Raw genomic sequence first — 20,041 nt, forward strand, 5'->3', positions numbered from 1 at the left:
CCTTTTCCTCCCCTCAGAGCCGTCCCCCCCACCAAAATAAAATTCCTCTTTTGAGTAATTTTCTACTGTTACCTCCTCTCCTAACCCATTTGGGGTTTTTTTCTCCGAAAAAATCCCCAATGATGCCCCTCTGAGCACGTTGTGAGGGGCTGCAGCGGGGGATCCCAGTCCCATTTTTGGGGGGGGTCTCCGTTCCATTTTTGGGGGGTCCCAGTCCCATTTTTGAGTGGCTCTCAGTCCCCTTTTTGGGGGGTCCCAGTCCCCTTTTTGGGTGGCTCTCAGTCCCCTTTTTGGTGGGTCCCAGCCCCATTTTTGAGTGGCTCTCAGTCCCCTTTTTGGGGGGTTCCAGTCCCCTTTTTGGGGGGTCCCAGTCCCCTTTTTGGGTGGCTCTCAGTCCCCTTTTTGGGGGCTCCCAGTCCCCTTTTTGGGGGTCCCAGTCCCCTTTTTGAGTGGCTCTCAGTCCCCTTTTTGGGGGCTCCAAGTCCCCTTTTTGGGGTGCTCTCAGTCCCCTTTTTGGGGGGTCCCAGTCCCCTTTTTGAGTGGCTCTCAGTCCCCTTTTGGGGGGTCCCAGTCCCCTTTTTGGGTGGCTCTCAGTCCCCTTTCTGGGGGTTCCCAGTCCCCTTTTTGGGGTGCTCTCAGTCCCCTGTTTGAGTGGCTCTCAGTCCCCTTTTTGGGGGGTCCCAGTCCCCTTTTTGGGGGGTCCCGGTCCCCTTTTGGGGTATCCCAGTCCCCTTTTTGGGGTGCTCTCAGTCCCCTTTTTGGATGGCTCTCAGTCCCCTTTTTGGGGGCTCCAAGTCCCCTTTTTGGGGGGTCCCAGTCCCATTTTTGAGTGGCTCTCAGTCCCCTTTTTGGGGGGTCCCAGTCCCCTTTTTGGGGGGTCCCAGTCCCATTTTTGAGTGGCTCTCAGTCCCCTTTTTGGGGGCTCCAAGTCCCCTTTTTGGGGGGTTCCAGTCCCCTTTTTGGGGGGCTCCCAGTCCCCTTTTTGGGGGGCTCTCAGTCCCTTTTTTGGGGTGCTCCCCCCCACAATCGCATTTCCAGCTGCATCTCTCTTTAATAGTGCACAGAACCACGTTACAAAACCCCCCCGTCCCCACGCCCCCCCCCCAAACTGGGGCCCCCCCGGACCCCGCGGGGACGAAGGCAATTCTGGTAACGGGGGGCGGCGGGGGGGGGGATGAGGCACAGAGGGCCTGGGGGGGGTCCCAGGAAAGGGTCGGGGGGGCCCTGTGCCCCCCCCGTGGTCCCCCACCCAAAATCCCAGAGGAGATCCCCCCTCCCCTGTCACACCCCCCCCCCTCCCCGCACCGGGGCCCCCCCTCCAGCACCCCCCCCCCAGGCCGCACTGCGGACCCCCGGAGCGGAACCCCCTGCCCGGCCCCTGCTCGATGCACCCCCATAAATACCCCCCCATAAATACATTGCAAAGCAGTTACAGCACCCTCCCCGTTTGGGGTGAGCCCCCCTTTACAGGGACCCCCTCGGCTCGCGGGGGGAAGGGGGGGCTGCCCCCCGGTTTTTGGGGCTTGAACCCCCCCCCCCCCCTCAGTGGGCCCCCCCGCTCTGGGGGTCTGGGGGGGTGGGGTTTAATCATTGCCCCAATTTTTGGGGTGGTTTTTCCCCTCCCCCCGACTTTTGGGGTCTCTCCCTTGGGGTCTCCATCCTCCCCCCTTAGTGTTGAGTGCCCCCCCCCCCATTATTTACGGGGGGGGCTCAGGATCCCATAAATACCCCCCCCCCCGTTTCTCCCCAACCCGGCCCAGCCGTGTCGCACCCCCCTCCCCACTTTAGGACCCCCCCCATATTTATCCTCAGGACCCCCCCCGTGATTTGGGGGGCCGGGTTTGGGGTGCTCCAGGCACCCCGGGGGGGTCAGATGGCGGTGTCCCAGAGCACGGCGTGGGGCCGGCGGGCCGGGGGCGTACCGGGGGGCGGCGGGGGCGGGGGGCGGCCCTCGGCGGCGGCGACCCCCGGCCCTTTCCAGGCGGGGGGGGCGGGCAGGGGGGGCAGGCTGTCCTGCTTGCACAGCCCCCCCCCCCCGCCCCCCCCGCGCCTTGATCTCGGTGCAGACGCAGCGCTTGCGGTCGATCACCTCCTGCAGCTGCCCGTCCCGGGGCCGGGGGGCGGCGGGGAAGGCCCCCCCGGGCACCCCCCCGGACAGCGGCCGCGATGGCGGCGGGCCCCGCGGGAACGGGGGGGCCCCGGCCTGGCGCACCCCCGAGGTGGAGGCGGAGCGGCCCAGGCGGGGACCCCCGGGGAGCTCTGCGGGAGGGGTGGGCGTCAGGGGGACACACCGCGGGCACTCCGCCACGGTGTCACCCCCAGGGTCACCCCCTGCCACCCTCGGTGTCACCCCCGGTGTCACCCGGGGCTCACCCCCTGCCATCCCCCCAGTGTCACCCACTGCCCCCCACACCCCAGGGTGTCCCCCCTTGTACCCCAGGTGTCCTCCCCCCCAGGTGTGTCCCGCACGTACCCGAGGCTCTCCCGCAGGCCGGGAAGGTCTGGCAGGGCAGGGGGGGCCCGGGCCGCCCCCGGGGTCCCTCGGCCCTCACCGGGATCCCCGAAGGGGGCGGGGCCGCCCCCGCCCCTCCCCGCTCCTCCCGGGGGGGCTCCGGCGCCTCTGCCAAAAGAGGGGAGGGTCAGGTCAGTCCCGCCCACGGGGCGTGGCCCCGCCGCAAACCCCGCCCCGCCCCTGTCACTCACTCTCGGTGTCTTTCCCGCGCCGGGCGGAGGCTCCGCCCCCGCGGCGAAGGGGCGGCTCCTCCTCGCGGGCGAGGGCGGGCCCTGCCGAGGACACGCCCCCGCGCAGGCTCTCGTAGGCGGGCGGTCGCTTGCCGGGCGGCGGGGCTTCGGCAGAAGGTGGGAGGGGCAGCGGGCCGAGCCCCGCCCCCCCGCGCTCGCGCCCCGCCCCTACCGGCGCGTGGTGCGGGGGGAGGGGCGTGGAGTGGCTGCGCGCGCGGGCGGGGGGCGGGGCGTCGCGGCGCGAGGGGAGGGGCAAACGCGATGCGCCCTCGGGGGGCGGGGCCAACGGGGGTGGGCGGGGCGGCAGCAGGTTTGGGAAAGGAGGCGGGATGGGGGCTGGGCCGGAAAACGGGGCGTGTCCGATGAAGGGGGCACGGCCGGCATGAGGGGCGTGTCCGGAGAATGGGGCGTGTCCCGCGTAGGGGGCGTGGCCGGAGTGCGGCGCGGGTCCACCGAAAGGGGCGTGAGCAGCGTGTGGGGCGTGACCATGGAACGGGGCATGTCCATGGAAGGGGGCGTGTCCCGGCCCCGGCCCCTCCCCCGCGGGCAGGGGGCAGCTCATCTCCTCGTAAATGGCCTCGGGCTCCTCGGCGGGCGGGGGGGGCGCGCCCCCCGGCCCCCCCCGGCGGGGGTCGCCCCCCGCGCCCCCCCGGGCGTCCCCCACCATCTCGATGTACACGGGCTCCTCCGCCTCGCCCTGCTCGGCCAGGGCGGCCGGGGGCGGCCCCGCCGACAGCCGGGTCTGGGGGCTGCGCGAGGGCTTCAGGGGGGGCGTCTGCCGCACGCAGCCCCCCCGGGGTGCGCCTGGGGACGGGAAGGGGGTTAGGGGCTGGTACCGCATCCGTGCCGCCCCACGAGTTCCTTGTGTCCCCTCCCTGCCACCCGAACCTCCCCAGTATCCCCTCCTGCCCCCCCACCGCCCTGCCCCCCTCCGCAGCCCCCAGCCCCAATTCCACCCGGTCCCACTCACCCCCTCTCTTGGCGGGCGGTGCCTCGAGGCCGCGGCCCTCGGGGGGCCCGGTGCGGGGCCCGGGGGGGCGCAGGGGGGGTCCCCCCGGGTCGGGGAGCCCCACGGCGTGGCAGGACAGGGAGCGGGGGGCCATGCCGGGGGCGCAGGGCCGGGGGCCGCGCTCCTGCGGCGCCGGCAGCGTCAGGAACCCCACGCGCAGGGGGCGCCGCAGGGACCCCCCCTCCCGTGCCTTGGGGACCCTGCAGGGGGGACACGGGGGCGTCAGGGCCACCCCGGAATTCCTGGGGACGCCCCAACCCCCCCAGAGATTCTCTGGGAATTCGCTGCTGTAGTGCAGGGGCACCGGGGTAAGGGGGCAACTGGGGTCCCCCATCTTTGGGGGTTCAGGAGTGCAGGGGGGCATTGGGCGTTCTGGGAGGGGGCAGGGGTCCACAGTTCCCACAAGGGTGAGTTGGGGATTTTGGGGGAATTCTGAGGGGCTCGGTGACCTCCCAGGGTGATCCTGAGGGACCCCAGTCTCCCCTCAGGGTGGTCCAGGGCGCTCCTAAGGGATCACAGTGTCCCCTGAGGGTGGCCCAGGGGCTCTCAGCGTCCCCTGAGAGGGGTCCAGGGGTACTGGCTTTCCCCCAGGGCAGCCCTGGGTGGTTCCTGTGTCCCCCCCGGGGTGTCCCCGTGTCCCCCCGGGTGTCCCCCCGGGTCCCCTCACCCCTTGCGCGGCTCCTCCTCGCGGGGGCGCCACTCGGGGCGGCCCTTGCGCTGCAGCAGGCTCATGGCGGCCGCGGGGGGGCGCTCCTCGCCCAGGCGCAGCAGGGCGGCGGCGGCGGCGGCGAGCTCCGACCGCGGGGGGGCGCTCATGGCTGGGGGCGGGGCCTTCAGACCGCGCCCCGCCCCCCGAGCGCGGCTCCGGGACCCGCCCGGACCCGGTGTCCCCGGACCCCCCCGCCCCGCCCGGGCCTCCTCATGGCCCTGGATACCGCCGCCCCCAGAGCCCGAGCCCCCCTCGGACGTCAGCGCCGACGCCCCCCTCCCCAGACCCCCCAGCCTCCTCCCTGCCCCCAGGACCCCCTCCCCAAACCCCCAGCCTCCTCAGTGCCCCAAGGACCCCCTCCCCAGACCCCCAGCCTCCTCAGTGCCCCAAGGACCCCCTCCCCAGACCCCCAGCCTCCTCAGTGCCCCCAGGACCCCCTCCCCAGACCCCCAAGGACCCTCTCCCCAAACCCCCAGCCTCCTCAGTGCCCCTCAGGACCCCCTCCCCAGACCCCCAAGGACCCCCTCCCCAAACCCCCAGCCTCCTCAGTGCCTCCAGGAGCCCCTCCCCAGACCCCCAAGGACCCCCTCCCCTAACCCCGCAGCCTACTCAGTGCCCTCAGGACCCCTTTCCCAAACCCCCCGGCCCCCCCAGGACGCCCTCACCAAACCCCCCAGCCTTCTCAGTGCCCCCAGTACCCCCTCCCCAAACCCCCAGCCTCCTCAGTGCCCCCAGGACCCCTTCCCCACCCGGGGGCCCGGGTCCCTCTGCCCTCCCCTCCGCCCCGAGAGTTCCCCCAACCCCACCCCGACCCCTCGGAGGTGATGCTGGGCTGCCCCAAACCCCCCGAACGCCTGCGGACCCCCGCCCCCTCCGCTCACACCGGCGCTGGGGATCCCCCCCAGCCCCCCCCTCCCCACACGAACGCTCGATCTCCCCCAATCCCGGGGTCCCCCTTCGCCCCCCACCCCACCCGGACCCCGGCTTCCTCTGTCCCCCCCTCCCGGGGCTCCCGGCCTCCTCCCTCCCCGCCCCCCGTTACCTGTCGCTCTCTCGGGGGGGGTCCCACGGTTGGGGGGGGGGGAATCCTGCGCCGCACCCCCCCCCCCACCGCCGCCAGCACGGCCGGGCCCGGGCCGGGGGCTCACGGGGGGCGTTGGCCCATGGCGGGGGGGGGTCTAGCGGCCTGCGGGGGAGGGGCAGCGGGTGGTCACCGGGCGCGGGAGGGGCCCCGGGCCCACCCCCATCCCTCCCCTCCGCCCTCACCGGCCGCTCCCGCCTCCCGCTCGCGCCGCTCCATTGGCGCTGACGCAGCGTCCGGGACGCGCCGCCGCCGCCGCAGCGCCCCCTGGCGGCGCGGAGGAACCGCGGCGCGCCGCCGTCACGTGGCCGGAGGGCGTGTCCTTTGGAAGGCGTGGCTATCAGTCAAGGGAGGCGTGGCTTGAGGCGGGGCGCGCCTGCGTGCGGCCCCGGCACCGCCTTAAAGGGCAACATCACTTCCGGTTCCCACTTCCGGGTGCTGCCGCCGCCGCCGCCGGTAACGGCTCCGGGCCGGCCCCGCCATGTTCCTCCTCCTCCTCCCGCCGCCGCCGCCCCCATGAGCCGCAAGAAAAGCGGCTTCGCCATCACCAGCGTCCGCGGCGGCAGCGGGAGCGCGGCCGGCGATGCCTCCGGCGCCGCCGCGGCTTCTTCGCCTTCCTCGTCCGGCAGCCCCAGCGGCTCCCGGTTCCGCCTCGTTCGCTTGCTGTCGCCGGGAGAGGTGCTGCGGCGGGGCCGGTGGCTGTGTCGCGATTTCTACGAGCGGGACGCGTCCCCGCGGGGCGGCGGCGGCGGGAGGGTCCCGGTGTCGCTGGACGCCCCCCGGGCCGTGCCCGCCCCCCACCAGCCCCGGTCCCTCGGGGCCTTCGCGCAGCTCGTGCAGCAGGTGAGGTGGGCGGGGTCTCAGGGGGCGGGGCTGGGATGGCCACGCCCCCGCGCCCCCCGACCCCCGCTCTGTTTGTTTACAGGCGCTGCCCCCCAAACCCCCCTCGCCACGCCCAGGGGGCGGGGCTGAGCTCAGCGCTCGACTGGGATTGGCTGGCGAGGAGAGCGAGGACGAGGGGTAAGGACGGCACTTCCGGGGCGGGGCGAGGGGGGGCGGGGCTTGGAAGGTGCGAGGGAGGGGCGCGAGTTCCCCTCCCCTACCCCCCGAAAAAAGGGGAAGGAAAAACGGGGGGGGGAGGGGCAGGAAGGGAAGATCTGTCCGTCCGTCTGTCCGTCTGTCTGTCTGTCCGTCCCTCTGACACCGGCCCCGTCCGCAGCGCCGGGAGCGGCGTCACCGCCATCGACAACAAGATCGAGAGGGCCATGGTGAGCCTGGGGGGGGGAATGGCGGGGGGTCCTGGAAGGGACAGGGAGGGAGGGGATTGGGGTCCTGGGAGGGAGAAGGGAGGGGATTGGGGTCCTGGAAGGGACATGGAGGGAGGGGATTGGGGTCCTGGGAGGGACATGGAGGGAGGGGATTGGGGTCCTGGAAGGGAGGAGGAACGGGGGGATTGGGGTCCTGGGAGGGGATTGGGGTCCTGGAAGGGAGGAGGAGAAGGTGTGGGGGTCCTGGAAGGGAGGAAGGAGGGGACTGGGGTCCTGGGAGGGGATTGGGGTCCTGGAAGGGAGGAGGGAGGGGATTGGGGTCCTGGGAGGGAGGAGTTGAGGGGTATTGGGGTCCTGGGAGGCGATTGGGGTCCTGGAAGGGGATTGGGGTCCTGGGAGGGGATTGGGGTCCTGGAAGGGACATGGAGGAACGGGGGGATTGGGGTCCTGGAAGGGAGGAGGGAGGGGATTGGGGTCCTGGGAGGGGATTGGGGTCCTGGAAGGGGGATGAGGGAGGGGATTGGGGTCCTGGGAGGGGATTGGGGTCCTGGAAGGGGGATGAGGGAGGGGATTGGGGTCCTGGGAGGGGATTGGGGTCCTGGAAGGGAGGAGGGAGGGGATTGGGGTCCGGGAAGGGAGGAGTTGAGGGGGATTGGGGTCCTGGGAGGGGATTGAGGTCCTGGAAGGGATGAGGGAGGGGATTGGGGTCCTGGGAGGGGATTGGGGTCCTGGAAGGGAGGAGGTAAAGGGGGACTGGGGTCCTGGAAGGGACAAGGAGGGGATTGGGGTCCTGAAAGGGAGGAGTTGAGGGGTATTGGGGTCCTGGAAGGGATGAGGGAGGGGATTGGGGTCCTGGGAGGGGATTGGGGTCTTGCAAGGGCCAAGTTGGGGGTTTCGAGGTCCTGGAAGGGAGGTGTCACAGGGCTCCGGGTCCCGGAAGGGGGGTGTGAGGGAGCCTGGGGTCCTGGAAGGGAGGAGTTGAGGTGCTCGGGGTCCTGGAAGGGGGGTGTGAGGGAGCTCTGGTCCTGGAAGGGAGGGGTCGGGGGGTCGGGGTCCTGGAAGGGAGGTGTCGGGGGTTGCTGACGCGGCCCCGCAGGACCTGGTGAAGTCGCACCTGCTGCTGGCCGTGCGGGAGGAGGTGGAGGCGCTGCGGGAGCAGATCCGGGAGCTGAGCGAGCGGCGGGCGGCGCTGGAGCGGGAGAACCGCCTGCTCCGGGCGCTGGCCACGCCGCAGCAGCTGGCCCGCCTGCCCCCCGCGCCGCCCCCGGGGCCGCCCTGAGCCCGGGAGGGTCCCGGGGGGCTCTCGGGGGGTCCCGGGGACGGGGCAGCGCTCGCTGCTCCGCTGCTGCTTCACTGCGAGGAAGGGACGGGGCGCCGCCGAGCTCTCCCGTCCTTCCTGCGCGATTTGGGGCCTTTTTTAATAAAGTCGCGATTTTTACAGCACGGGGGAGGAGCCGTGGTCATTTTGGGGTAAAACCGAGCGAAGTGGAGATCGCGGAGCGGCCGAGGCGGGGCTCGAACCCGCGGCCTCCGGGAGCCGCCGGGCGCCATCTTGGGAAGGGCAGGAACCCCCGGGCGCCGCCATGTTGGGGAAGTCAGGGCGGCGCCGCCATCTTGGCGCGGTCGCCGTTAGGGGGCGTGGCCACCGGCGGAAAGAGGGCGTGACTTCCGCCGCCATGAGGCCGCGCGCGCTCCCGCCGCCGCCGCCGCCGCCCGGGGGGATCCTGAGGCGGGGGGGGCGCGGGGGGGAACACCGGCAGGTGGGGGAGGGGTAACGGGACAGCCCCGGGACGCCCCAGACCCGCGGGGGCCGCTCGGGGACCCCGATTTCCCTCCCGCCATCCTCCCGCAGGTGCGGTTCGCGCCCAGCGCCGCCGTCCCGGAGGATGAGGAGGATGAGGAGGATGAAGAGGGCGGGGGGCCGCTGCTGGCCACGCCCACCCCGCACAGCACCCGCGGCGGTCCCGGCGGGGCCCCCCCGGTTCCGTTCGACGCCCCCCGAGCGGCGGCCGCGCTCCTGGGCAGCTCCTGGGCGGCGCGCTCGGCGCTGGGGGGGGCGGCGGCCGCCGGTCAGTGCGGCCGGGGGGGCTCGGGGGGGTCACCGGCACCGGGGGGTGAGGGGGGGTCACCGGCACCGCCCCCGCCCCCGGTCTGACCGAACCCCCCCCGGTTCCAGCCATGAACGTGCCGCCGGCCCAGCGCCTGTTCCGCGGGCTCGTCAGCCTGGCCGTGCCCCCCCCGGTACCGGGGCCGCGCAGGGGGGTCCCGCCCGCGCCCCCCCCGCAGGTGAGACCCCCCTTCCCCCCCACCCTCCCGGTGCCCCCCGGTACCGGCGGGGCCCCCACCGTGTCCTGTGCCCCCCCAGGTGCCCGGGCCGTGCCTGGCCGTGCTGGCGGGGGGCGTCGCCGGTACCGGGGGGGGGCCGTGCCTGCCGCCCCCCGCGCCCCCCGAGCCCCCCCGCGCCCGCCCGCGCCCCCCCGGCGCCGCCTTCGCCATGTACCGGAAACGGCAGCAGTGGGGGGGCGGCTGAGGAGCGGAGACCCCCCCAAAAAACCCTTTATTCACCCCAAAACCCCTTTATTCACCCCAAAAACCCCTTTATACCCCCAAAAACCCCTTTATTCACCCCAAAACCCCTTTATTCACCCCAAATCCCCCTTTTTTATTGCCAAATCCCCTTCCCTCCCCCAAATCCCCCTTTTTCTACCCCAAATCTGCCTTTTTCCACCCAGAATCCGCCTTTTCATCCTCCAAATCCCTTTTTCTACCCCATATCCCCCTTTTTCTACCCCAAAATCCCCTTTTTCACCCCCAAATCCCCCTTTTCTACGCCAAATCCCCTTTTTCCACCCCAAATCCCCCTTTTTCCCCAAATCCCCCTTTTCCCACCCCAAATCCCCCTTTTCCCACCCCCAAATCCCCCTATTTCCCCCCCAAATCCCCCTTTTTCCCCAAATTCCCCTTTTTCCCCCCAATAATAAACTCTTATTTCTATCGGTGGGCGTGCCCCCCGTGGCCCCGCCCCCCCAAAAACGACCCCCCGCGCTGACCAATCACCTCCTTTATTCGGGGCCCCGCCCCCCGCTCGGAGCAAACCACGGCAAACGCCCGGGGGGGGGAGGGGGGAGGGAACACCCCAAAATCCGGGGGGAGGGGGGGGCCGGCGGAGCCCCTCCCCCCGTTTGGCAGCCGGTGGGGGAGGGGAGCGCCCCCCGCCCCTCCCCCACGCCGGGGGGGCTCAGGGGGCGTGGCCTCGGCCCTTGTGGAAGAGATAAATCGGCCGCTGGAAACCTGGGGGGGGGGAGAGAATTGGGGAGGGGGCAAATGCACCCCAAAATTCACCCAAAATCACCCCAGAACCCACCCAAAATTCACCCCAAATCCACCCAAAATTCACCCCAAAACACACCCAAAATTCACCCCAAATTCACCCCAAAACACACCCAAAATTCACCCAAAATTCACCCCAAAATCCACCCCCAAATCACCCCAAATCCACCCAAAATTCACCCAAAATTCACCCCAAAACACACCCAAAATCACCCCAAAATCCACCCAAAATTCACCCCAAAATCCACCCAGAATTCACCCGAAATTCACCCCAAATCACCCCAAAACACACCCAAAATCCACCCAAAATCACCCAAAATCCACCCCAAAATCACCCCAAATCCACCCAAAATTCACCCCAAAATCACCCCAAATCCACCCCAAATCCACCCAAAATCACCCCAAATCCACCCCAAAATCCACCCAAAACCCACCCAAAATTCACCCCAAATCCACCCAAAACCCACCCAAAATTCACCCAAAATTCACCCCAAACCCACCCAAAATTCATCCAAAACCCACCCAAAATTCACCCCAGAACCCACCCAAAATTCACCCCAAAACCACCCAAAATTCACCCCAAAACACACCCAGCCAAAATTCACCCCAAACCCACCCAAAATTCACCCAGAATTCACCCAAAATTCACCCCAAACCACCCAAATTTCACCCCAAATTCACCCCAAAACACACCCAAAATTCACCCCAAATTCACCCCAAAACACACCCAAAATTCACCCCAAAACCCACCCAAAATCCACCCAAAATTCACCCCAAAACCCACCCAAAATTCACCCAAAATTCACCCCAAAACCCACCCAAAATTCACCCCAGAACCCACCCAAAATTCACCCAAAATTCACCCCAAAATTCACCCAAAATTCACCCAAAATTCACCCCAAAATTCACCCAAAATTCACACCACACCCCCCCCGTACCCAAAATTCACCCCAAAACCCGCCCAAAACCCACCCAAAATTCACCCCAAAACCCACCCAAAACACACCCAAAATTCACCCCAAAACCCACCCAAAACCCACCCAAAATTCACCCCAAAATTCACCCCAAATTCACCCAAAATTCACCCCAAAATTCACCCAAAATTCACCCCAGAACCCACCCAAAACTCACCCAAAATTCACCCCAAAACCAACACACCCAAAATTCACCCCAAAACCCGCCCAAAACACACCCAAAATTCACCCCAGGACCCACCCAAAATTCACCCCAGGACCCACCCAAAATTCACCCCAAAACCCACCCAAAACTCACCCAAAATTCACCCCAAACCCCCCAAAATCCCCCTCCCAGCCCTGCCCTGCCCTCTGAGGGGGGGATTTTGGGGTTTTGGGGTTCCCACCCACCTTTGGCGCTGTGCTGGGGGGTCCCCAGCAGCTCGCAGCGCTCGAAGCCCACCTCAGGTGAGGTCAGGTACGCCGGGAACTGCTCGGGGCGCAGCCGGATGCGCTGGTAGTTCCGGTAGGTGGTCTCCTGGGGGGGGGAAAAGGGGGTGAGGGACCCCCAAAAATGGGGATTCAACCCTAAAAATAACCCTCATCATCTCCTGGGGGGGAAAAGGGGGTGAGGGACACCCCAAAAATGGGGATTCAACCCTAAAAATAACCCTCATCATCTCCTGGGGGGGACAGGGGTCAGGGACACCCCAAAAACGGGAACTGCTCGGGGCGCAGCCGGATGCGCTGGTAGTTCCGGTAGGTGGTCTCCTGAGGAGGGGGAAAGGGGGTGAGGGACACCCCAAAAATGGGGATTTAATCCCAAAGATAACCCTCATCATCTCCTGGGGGGGGAAAAGGGGTGAGGGATCCCCCAGAAATGGGGATTCACCCCTAAAAATAACCCACATAATTCACCCCCAAAGTAACCCCCGTCGTCTCCTGGGGAGGGGGAAAGGGGGGTGAGGGATCCCCAAAAATGGGGATTCACACCCAAAATAACCCTCATCATCTCCTGGGGGGAAAAGGGGGTCAGGGACACCCCAAAAACGGGGATTCACCCCCAAAGATAACCCTCATCATCTCCTGGGGGGGAAAAAGGGGTGAGGGACCACCCAAAAATGGGGATTCACCCCCAAAATAACCCACATCGTCTCCAGGGACCCCCCAGAAACAGAGATCCCGCCCCCAAAATAACCCTCGTCGTCTCCTGGGGGAAAAAAGGGGGTCAGGGACACCCCAAAAACGGGGATTCACACCCAAAATAACCTACATCGTCTCCTGGGGGGGGAAAAGGGGGTCAGGGATCCCCAAAAATGGGGATTCACCCCTAAAAATAACCCACATAATTCACCCCCAAAATAACCCCCGTCGTCTCCTGGAGGGGGAAAAGGGGGTGAGGGACACCCCAAAAATGGGGATTCACCCCAAAAATAACCCATGTCATCTCCAGGGACACCCCAAAAACGGGGATTCAACCCCAAAATAACCCTCATCATCTCCTGGGGGGGAAAAGGGGTGAGGGACAGCCAAAAAATGGGGATTCACACCCAAAATAACCCTCATCATTCACCCCCAAAACCCTCATCATCTCCTGGGGGGGAAAAGGGGGTCTGGGATCCCCAAAAATGAGGATTCACACCCAAAGATAACCCTCATCATCTCCTGGGGGGAAAAGGGGTGAGGGAACCCCCAGAAATGGGGATTCACCCCTAAAAATAACCCACATAATTCACCCCCAAAATAACCCCCGTCGTCTCCTGGAGGGGGAAAAGGGGGTGAGGGATCCCCAAAAATGGGGATTCACACCCAAAATAACCCTCATCATCTCCTGGGGGGAAAAGGGGGTCAGGGACACCCCAAAAATGGGGATTCACACCCAAAATAACCCTCATCATTCACTCCCAAAACCCTCATCATCTCCTGGGAGGGAAAAAGGGGTGAGGGAACCCCCAGAAATGGGGATTCACCCCAAAAATAACCCACATAATTCACCCCCAAAGATAACCCCCATCGTCTCCTGGGGAGGGGGGAAAGGGGGTGAGGGATCCCCAAAAAATGGGGATTCACACCCAAAATAACCCTCATCATCTCCTGGGGAGGGGGGGAAAGGGGGTGAGGGATCCCCAAAAATGGGGATTTAACCCTAAAAATAACCCTCATCATCTCCTGGGACACCCCAGGAACAGAGATCCCCCCCCAAAATAACCCTCATCATCTCCTGGGGGGATCAGGGGTGAGGGACACCCCAAAAATGGGGATTTAACCCTAAAAATAACCCTCATCATTCACCCCCGAAACCCTCATCATCTCCTGGGGGGGAAAAAGGGGGTCAGGGATCCCCAAAAATGGGGATTCACCCCTAAAAATGACCCTCATCATGTCCTGGGACACCCCAAAAACGGGAACTGCTCAGGGCGCAGCCGGATGCGCTGGTAGTTCCGGTAGGTGGTCTCCTGAGGAGGGGAAAGGGGGTGAGGGAACCCCAAAAATGGGGATTCACACCCAAAATAACCCCCATCATCTCCTGAGGGGGGAAAAGGGGGTCAGGGATCCCCAAAAATGGGGATTCAACCCTAAAATAACCCACATCATTCACCCCCAAAATAACCCCCGTCGTCTCCTGGGGGGGAAAAAGGGGGTCAGGGACACCCCAAAAACGGGGATTCACCCCCAAAAATAACCCCCATCGTCTCCTGGGGGGGAAAAGGGGTGAGAGAACCCCCAAAAACGGGGATTCACCCCCAAAATAACCCTCATCATCTCCTGGGGGAGAGAAAGGGGTCAGGGACCCCCTCTGTGACCCTCCCCCAAACCCCTCTGCAGCCCCCCATGACTCCCCCAGACCCCGCCAGAGCCCCCCAGACTCACGGTGACCCCCTGGGGTTGTGGTAGGACTCCCAGGGCTGACCCGAGGAGCCCCTCAGGTGCCCCCAAAGCCCCCCAGGTACCCCCCAGACCCCCCCAAACCCCCCCAGACTCACGGTGAGCCCCTTGTGCTTGCGGTAGGACTCCCAGGGCTGGGGCTCCAGCAGCAGCAGCCCCCCGGGTACCCCCGTGTGACCCCCCAGACCCCCCCAAACCCCTCAGTGACCCCCCAAACCCCTGTGTGACCCCCCCAGACTCACGGTGAGGCCCTTGCGCTTGCGGTAGGACTCCCAGGGCTGACCCGAGGAGCCCCCCAAAGCCCCCCAAAGCCCTCAGTGACCCCCCCAAAGCCCCCCAGACTCACGGTGACCCCCTGAGGTTGCAGTAGGACTCCCAGGGCTGACCCGAGGAGCCCCTCAAACCCCCGTGTGAGCCCCCCAAATCCCCCCAGGTACCCCCCAGGTACCCCCCAAACCCCTCAGTGACCCCCCCAAACCCCTGTGTGACCCCCCAGACTCACGGTGAGCCCCTTGCGCTTGCGGTAGGACTCCCAGGGCTGACCTGAGCAGCCCCTCAGGTGCCCCCAAAGCCCCCCAGGTCCCCCCCAGACCCCTCAGTGACCCCCCCAAACCCCTCAGTGATCCCCCCAAACCCCTCAGTGACCCCCCAAACCCCTGTGTGACCCCCCAGGTACCCCAGACTCACGGTGAGCCCCTTGCGCTTGCGGTAGGACTCCCAGGGCTGGGGCTCCAGCAGCAGCAGCCCCCCGGGTACCCCCGTGTGAGCCCCCCAAAGCCCCCCAGACCCCTCAGTGACCCCCCCAAACCCCTCAGTGACCCCCCCAAACCCCTCAGTGACCCCCCCAGAGCCCCCAGACTCACGGTGAGGCCCTTGCGCTTGCGGTAGGACTCCCAGGGCTGACCCGAGGAGCCCCCCAGGTACCCCCCAAAGCCCCCCAAACCCCTCAGTGACCCCCCCAAAGCCCCCCAAAGCCCCCCAGACTCACGGTGAGCCCCTGAGGTTGCAGTAGGACTCCCAGGGCTGACCCGAGGAGCCCCTCAGGTGCCCCCAAAGCCCCCCAGGTCCCCCCCAGACCCCTCAGTGACCCCCCCAAACCCCTGTGTGACCCCCCCAGGTACCCCAGACTCACGGTGAGGCCCTTGCGCTTGTGGTAGGACTCCCAGGGCGGGGGCTCCAGCAGCAGCAGCCCCCCGGGTACCCCCGTGTGAGCCCCCCAAAGCCCCCCAAACCCCCGTGTGACCCCCCCAGACCCCCCCAGACTCACGGTGAGGCCCTTGCGCTTGCGGTAGGACTCCCAGGGCTGGGGCTCCAGCAGCAGGAACCCCCCCAAACCCCCGTGTGAGCCCCCCAAACCCCTCGGTGACCCCCCCAAACCCCTCAGTGACCCCCCCAGACCCCCCCAGACTCACGGTGAGCCCCTTGCGCTTGCGGTAGGACTCCCAGGGCTGGGGCTCCAGCAGCAGCAGCCCCCCTGGCCGCAGGTGCCTGAAGGCTCTCCTGAAGAGCCTCTTGAGCCCCTCGTCGCCCCAGTTGAGCTGCACCCACTTGGTCAGCGACAGCAGCAGCACCACGTCGAACTCGGGGCGCTGCAGGCACACCGCCTCCTCCCGCTCGGGAACGTAGTTACCCTGGGGAGGGGGACAGCCTCAGACACCCCTGAAGGGTTTGGGGGGGATGGGGAAGGACCCTGAGCCCCCCTGAAGGGTTTGGGGGGCACCACGTCGAACTCGGGGCGCTGCGCCCCCACCGCCTCCTCCCGCTCGGGAACGTAGTTACCCTGGGGAGGGGGCAAACAGGGGATGGGCTGGGACCCCGAGGGGTTTGGGGGGGCTGGGGGGCTGGGGCTGAGCCCCTGGTTTGGGGGGCACCACGTCGAACTCGGGGCGCTGCGCCCCCACCGCCTCCTCCCGCTCGGGAACGTAGTTACCCTGGGGGGGGGGACAGCCTCAGACACCCCTGAAAGGTTTGGGGGGGATGGGGGGCATGGGCTGGGACCCCCGAGTGGTTTGGGGGGGCACCATGTTGAATTTGGGGCGCTGCAGGCACACCGCCTCCTCCCGCTCGGGAACGTAGTTACCCTGGGGGGGGGGGACAGCCTCAGACACCCCAAAGGGTTTGGGGGGGATGGGGAATGGGGGCTGAGCCCCCCTGAAGGGTTTGGGGGGGGCACCACGTCGAACTCGGGGCGCTGCAGGCACACCGCCTCCTCCCGCTCGGGAACGTAGTTACCCTGAATGGGGGGGCAACAGGGCATGGGCTGGGACCCCTGAAGGGTCTGGGGGGAAATGGGGATGGGGGCTGAGCCCCCCTGAAGGGTTTGGGGGGGATGGGGGCAGGGGCTGAGCCCCCCTGAAGGGTTTTGGGGCGGTGGGGGGCACACACTGAGCCCCCCTGAAGGGTTTGGGGGGCTGGGGATGGGGACTGAGCGCCCCTGAAGGGCTGTGGGGCACCCATGGAAGGATTTGGGGGTGGGGGGCACTCACTGAGCCCCCTGAAGGTTTTGGGGCACCCATGGAAGGATTTTGGGGTGGGGGGCACACGCTGAGCCCCCATGAAGGGTTTTGGGGTACCCATGGGAGGGTTTTGGGGTGGGGGGCACACACTGAGCCCCCCTGAAGGGTTTTGGGGTACCCATGGAAGGAATTTGGGGGGGGGGCACACGCTGAGCGCCCCTCAGGGGTCCCCCAGACCAAGGCCTGGAGCTGCCCCCCACAGACCCCAGGATGGAACGAGGGGGTCCCAGATCACTCCCCCCTCTGGTGACCCCTGCAGACCCCACCCCAGACCCCCCAGACCCCCCTGTGCCGCTTGTCACCCCACAAACCCACCCTGGTACCTCTCTGGGCCTACCAGGACCCCAAAACCACCTAAAATCCACCTAAAACTCCTCTCAACCCTCCAACTCCATTACACCCACCAACATCACCCCAAACCCAAACCAGGACCCCCCTAAACCCCAACCAAAACCTTCCTAAAACCCTCCAGACCCACCAGGACCCCCTAAACCCCAACCAAAACCTTCCTAAAACCCTCCAGACCTATTGCCACCACCAAGACCCCCCTACATCACCCCTCACATCCCTTTCAAACCCTCCAATTCCTCCCCAAAACCCACCCCAAGCCTAAAACCCGCCCCATCCCCTCCTGTCACCCCCTTAAACCCACCAAGACCCCCTAAAAATTCCCTCACATCCCTTTCAGACCCACCAAGACCCCCCTAAAACAACCCTCAAGTCCCTTTCAGACCCTCTAATTCTCCACAAAACCCACCCCAATCCTAAAACCCGCCCCATCCCCTCCTATCTCCCCCTTAAACCCACCAAGACCCTCTAAAAATTCCCTCACATCTCTTTTAGACCCACCAGGATCCCCTAAAACCCAACCAAAACCCTCCAGACCCATTTCCACCCCCTCAGACCCACCAAGACCCCCTAAAAAATCCCTCACACCCCTTTCAGACCCACCAGGACCCCCTAAACCCCAACCAAAACCCTCCAAACCTACTGCCACCTCCTCAGACCCACCACGACCCCCCTACATCACCCCTCACATCCCTTTCAGACCCTCCAATTCCCCCTCAAAACCCACCCCAATCCTAAAACCCGCCTCATCCCCTCCTGTCACCCCCTCAGACCCACCAAGACCCCCCTAAAACACCCCTCACATCCCTCACAGACCCTCTAATCCCCCCCAAAACCCACCCCAATCCTAAAACCGGCCCCATCCCCTCCTGTCACCCCTTAAACCCACCAAGACCCCCCTACATCACCCCTCACATCCCTTTCAGACCCACCAGGACCCCCTAAACCCCAACCAAAACCTTCCCAAGACCCCCCAGACCTATTGCCACCCCCTCAGACCCACCAGGACCCCCTAAACCCCAACCAAAACCCTCCAGACCCATTTCCACCCCCTCAGACCCACCAAGACCCCCCTAAAAATTCCCTCACATCCCTTTCAGACCCAAACCCAGACCCTCCTAAAACCCTCCAGACCCATTTCCACCCCCTCAGACCCACCACGACCCCCCTAAAACACCCCTCACATCCCCTTCAAACCCTCCAATTCCTCCCCAAAACCCACCCCAACCCTAAACCCCACCCCATCCCCTCCCGTCACCCCCTCAAACCCCCCGAACCCCTACCCTACACCCCCAAACCCCCGCCGTCCCGCCGCCCGCCGCTCTCACCGTGACGAACACCACGTTGTGCGGGAAGTCGGCGGCGCCGGGCCCGTCGGGCGGCAGCTGCGGGGCGGCGATGGGGCCGCGGCTGGCCAGGAGCGCGGCGGGGAAGCCCCTCCGGGCGGCCTCGCCGTCCGTGCCCAGCCCCTCGGACAGGTAGTGGCGGATGTTCTGCCGCGCCGAGCGGATCAGCCGCCCGTCAATGTCCAGCCCCACCACCCGGGCGGGCGCCCAGCGCTTGGCGATGCTCAGCGTCAGGTGCCCCACGTTGCAGCCCACGTCCAGCACCTCCTTGCCCGCGAACCACTCGGGCCGCAGCGCCCGCAGCCGCGCGTCCTCCACGTCGGGGTTGCGGTACCCGTAGTATTTGCAGTAATTCCCGTACTGGAATTTGCGCACCTGGTGCCGCGGTCGTTGCGCCGCCTTGCCGGGGGGCTTCGGCTTCTCGGCGGGAGGAGGAGGAGGAGGAGGAGGAGGAGGGCGAGGCCCCTCGGATTTGCTGCAAGTCCGTCGGCGCTTGCGGTGCCGGCCGGTGGCGGGCAGGGCGGCGGGGCACGGCGGGGCGGTGGCGGCGGCGGAGGGTTCGGCGGGCCGGGCGGGCTCCTCGCCGGAGGTGCCGGAGGTACCGGCGGTGCTGGCGGCGGTGGCCCGCTGCTGGCCGCGGTGCCGGTGCCGGCGGCGGGCGCTCTTGGCGGGCGAGGCCAGGCGCAGCCCCTCACCGGGCGCGTTCAGGCTCAGCGGGTCCGTGATGTCCCGCGGCACCAGGATCTCCACCGGGTCGCGGCCGCGCTGCGGGAGCGGCGAGGACTGCGGCGTGCGGGCGTTCAGGGCGCGGCTGACCTCCTCGTCCAGCAGGCTGTTGAGGTTGAGCGGGTCGAAGATGTTCCCGCCGAGCAGGAACTCTGAGGGCAGCACCGGGCCGCACTCCGAGGCCGCGCGGCGCCGCCGCTTCCACGCCGGCTGCTTCGCCCCGCAGCTGCTGCGCCGCTTCCCGCCGCCGCCGCCCGCGGCGCGGAGGCCATTGCGAGGCCGCGGCGGCTCGGGAGGGTCGGGCGGGGCCGCGGCGGCGGCGGGAGGAGGCGGCGGCGGCGGCGGCACCAGGAAGGCCTCAGGCGCCGCCGCCATGGCGGCCCGGCCGGCGCCTGCGCGCTGCGCCGCGCCGCCCCCGCGCATGCGCCGCCGGAGGGGGGAGCGGGGGGAGCCGCGCGCGCGGGGCCTCCGCGCCCGCCGCCTCCCGCCCGCGATGGCAGCGCCGCGGCGGCCCGGCGGGGCTTATATAGGCGAAGGGCGGGGCCGAGCGTGGGCACGCCTACTGAGGGGAGAGTGACGGCGGAGCTCGGCCAATGGGAGAGGCTGCGGGGTGCACGGCGGCCAATCGCGAGAGTCGGCGCGCGGAGAGAGTGGGGGCCTCGGGATCTGGGGAAGACTGCGGCGAGTGCCTGCGCGGAGAGCGCGGGAGAAGGGCCGGAGGGGGGAAGGGCAGGAGGTACCGGGGGGATCCCGGTAAAGGCCTGGGGGAAGGGCGAGGCGCGGGGACAGCGGAAGGCCGGAAAAAGGAGCAGGCGCGATATGGCCGCCCTGCGCGGGGGCCTCGCCGCGCGCGCGGAGGCTGCCGGCAGTTGGAGTCCGTGAGGGGGCTGCGCGTGCGCAGTGCGGGCACCTTCTCCCCGCACACCCCCCCCGTCCCCGTCCCCGTTCCAGCGCCGGTCTCTCCTCAGCCCTTCGGCCGAGTACTCACGTCACCGTTCCGGCTCGTTACGTCACCGAACCGCCTCCCTCTCCTCCCCCACCCGCCCGGTAACGGAGCTCACGGGGCGCGCGCGCGGGGCTCTCGCGAGAACGGCGGTGCGCAGTTCCCGCCGCGGCCGCGGGGGGGC

General features: G+C 67.4%; 3 protein-coding genes across 3 annotated transcripts; 1 reads left to right on the top strand and 2 right to left on the bottom strand.

The window, feature by feature from the left end:
• Positions 1-1,693: 1,693 nt before the first annotated feature.
• On the bottom strand, positions 1,694-5,954 carry LOC311165944 (neuronal tyrosine-phosphorylated phosphoinositide-3-kinase adapter 1-like; the record flags this gene model as incomplete). The annotated part of the gene is made up of 8 exons (XM_084227431.1): positions 1,694-2,259; positions 2,474-2,620; positions 2,704-3,546; positions 3,713-3,951; positions 4,419-4,569; positions 5,503-5,638; positions 5,727-5,863; positions 5,918-5,954. The coding sequence occupies 8 exons, from the start codon at positions 5,952-5,954 to the stop codon at positions 1,694-1,696; spliced, it is 2,256 nt and encodes a 751-aa protein (XP_084083557.1).
• On the top strand, positions 5,953-9,777 carry LOC311165945 (uncharacterized protein). Its single transcript, XM_084227432.1, has 8 exons — positions 5,953-6,384; positions 6,467-6,561; positions 6,761-6,809; positions 7,906-8,087; positions 8,251-8,569; positions 8,662-8,878; positions 8,986-9,095; positions 9,175-9,777. The coding sequence occupies exons 1-8, from the start codon at positions 6,058-6,060 to the stop codon at positions 9,337-9,339; spliced, it is 1,464 nt and encodes a 487-aa protein (XP_084083558.1). The 5' UTR covers positions 5,953-6,057; the 3' UTR covers positions 9,340-9,777.
• A 78-nt stretch (positions 9,778-9,855) lies between these two features.
• MEPCE (methylphosphate capping enzyme) lies at positions 9,856-19,337 on the bottom strand (the record flags this gene model as incomplete). Its single annotated transcript, XM_084227442.1, has 4 exons — positions 9,856-10,100; positions 11,504-11,630; positions 15,391-15,609; positions 18,171-19,337. 4 exons carry the CDS (start codon positions 19,335-19,337, stop codon positions 10,048-10,050), a joined length of 1,566 nt encoding a protein of 521 aa, XP_084083568.1. The 3' UTR covers positions 9,856-10,047.
• Positions 19,338-20,041: the final 704 nt, after the last annotated feature.

The sequence above is a fragment of the Fringilla coelebs genome (genome assembly GCF_963513975.1).
Source record: "Fringilla coelebs genome assembly, contig: SCAFFOLD_185, whole genome shotgun sequence".
In the NCBI taxonomy this organism is placed as follows: domain Eukaryota; kingdom Metazoa; phylum Chordata; class Aves; order Passeriformes; family Fringillidae; genus Fringilla; species Fringilla coelebs.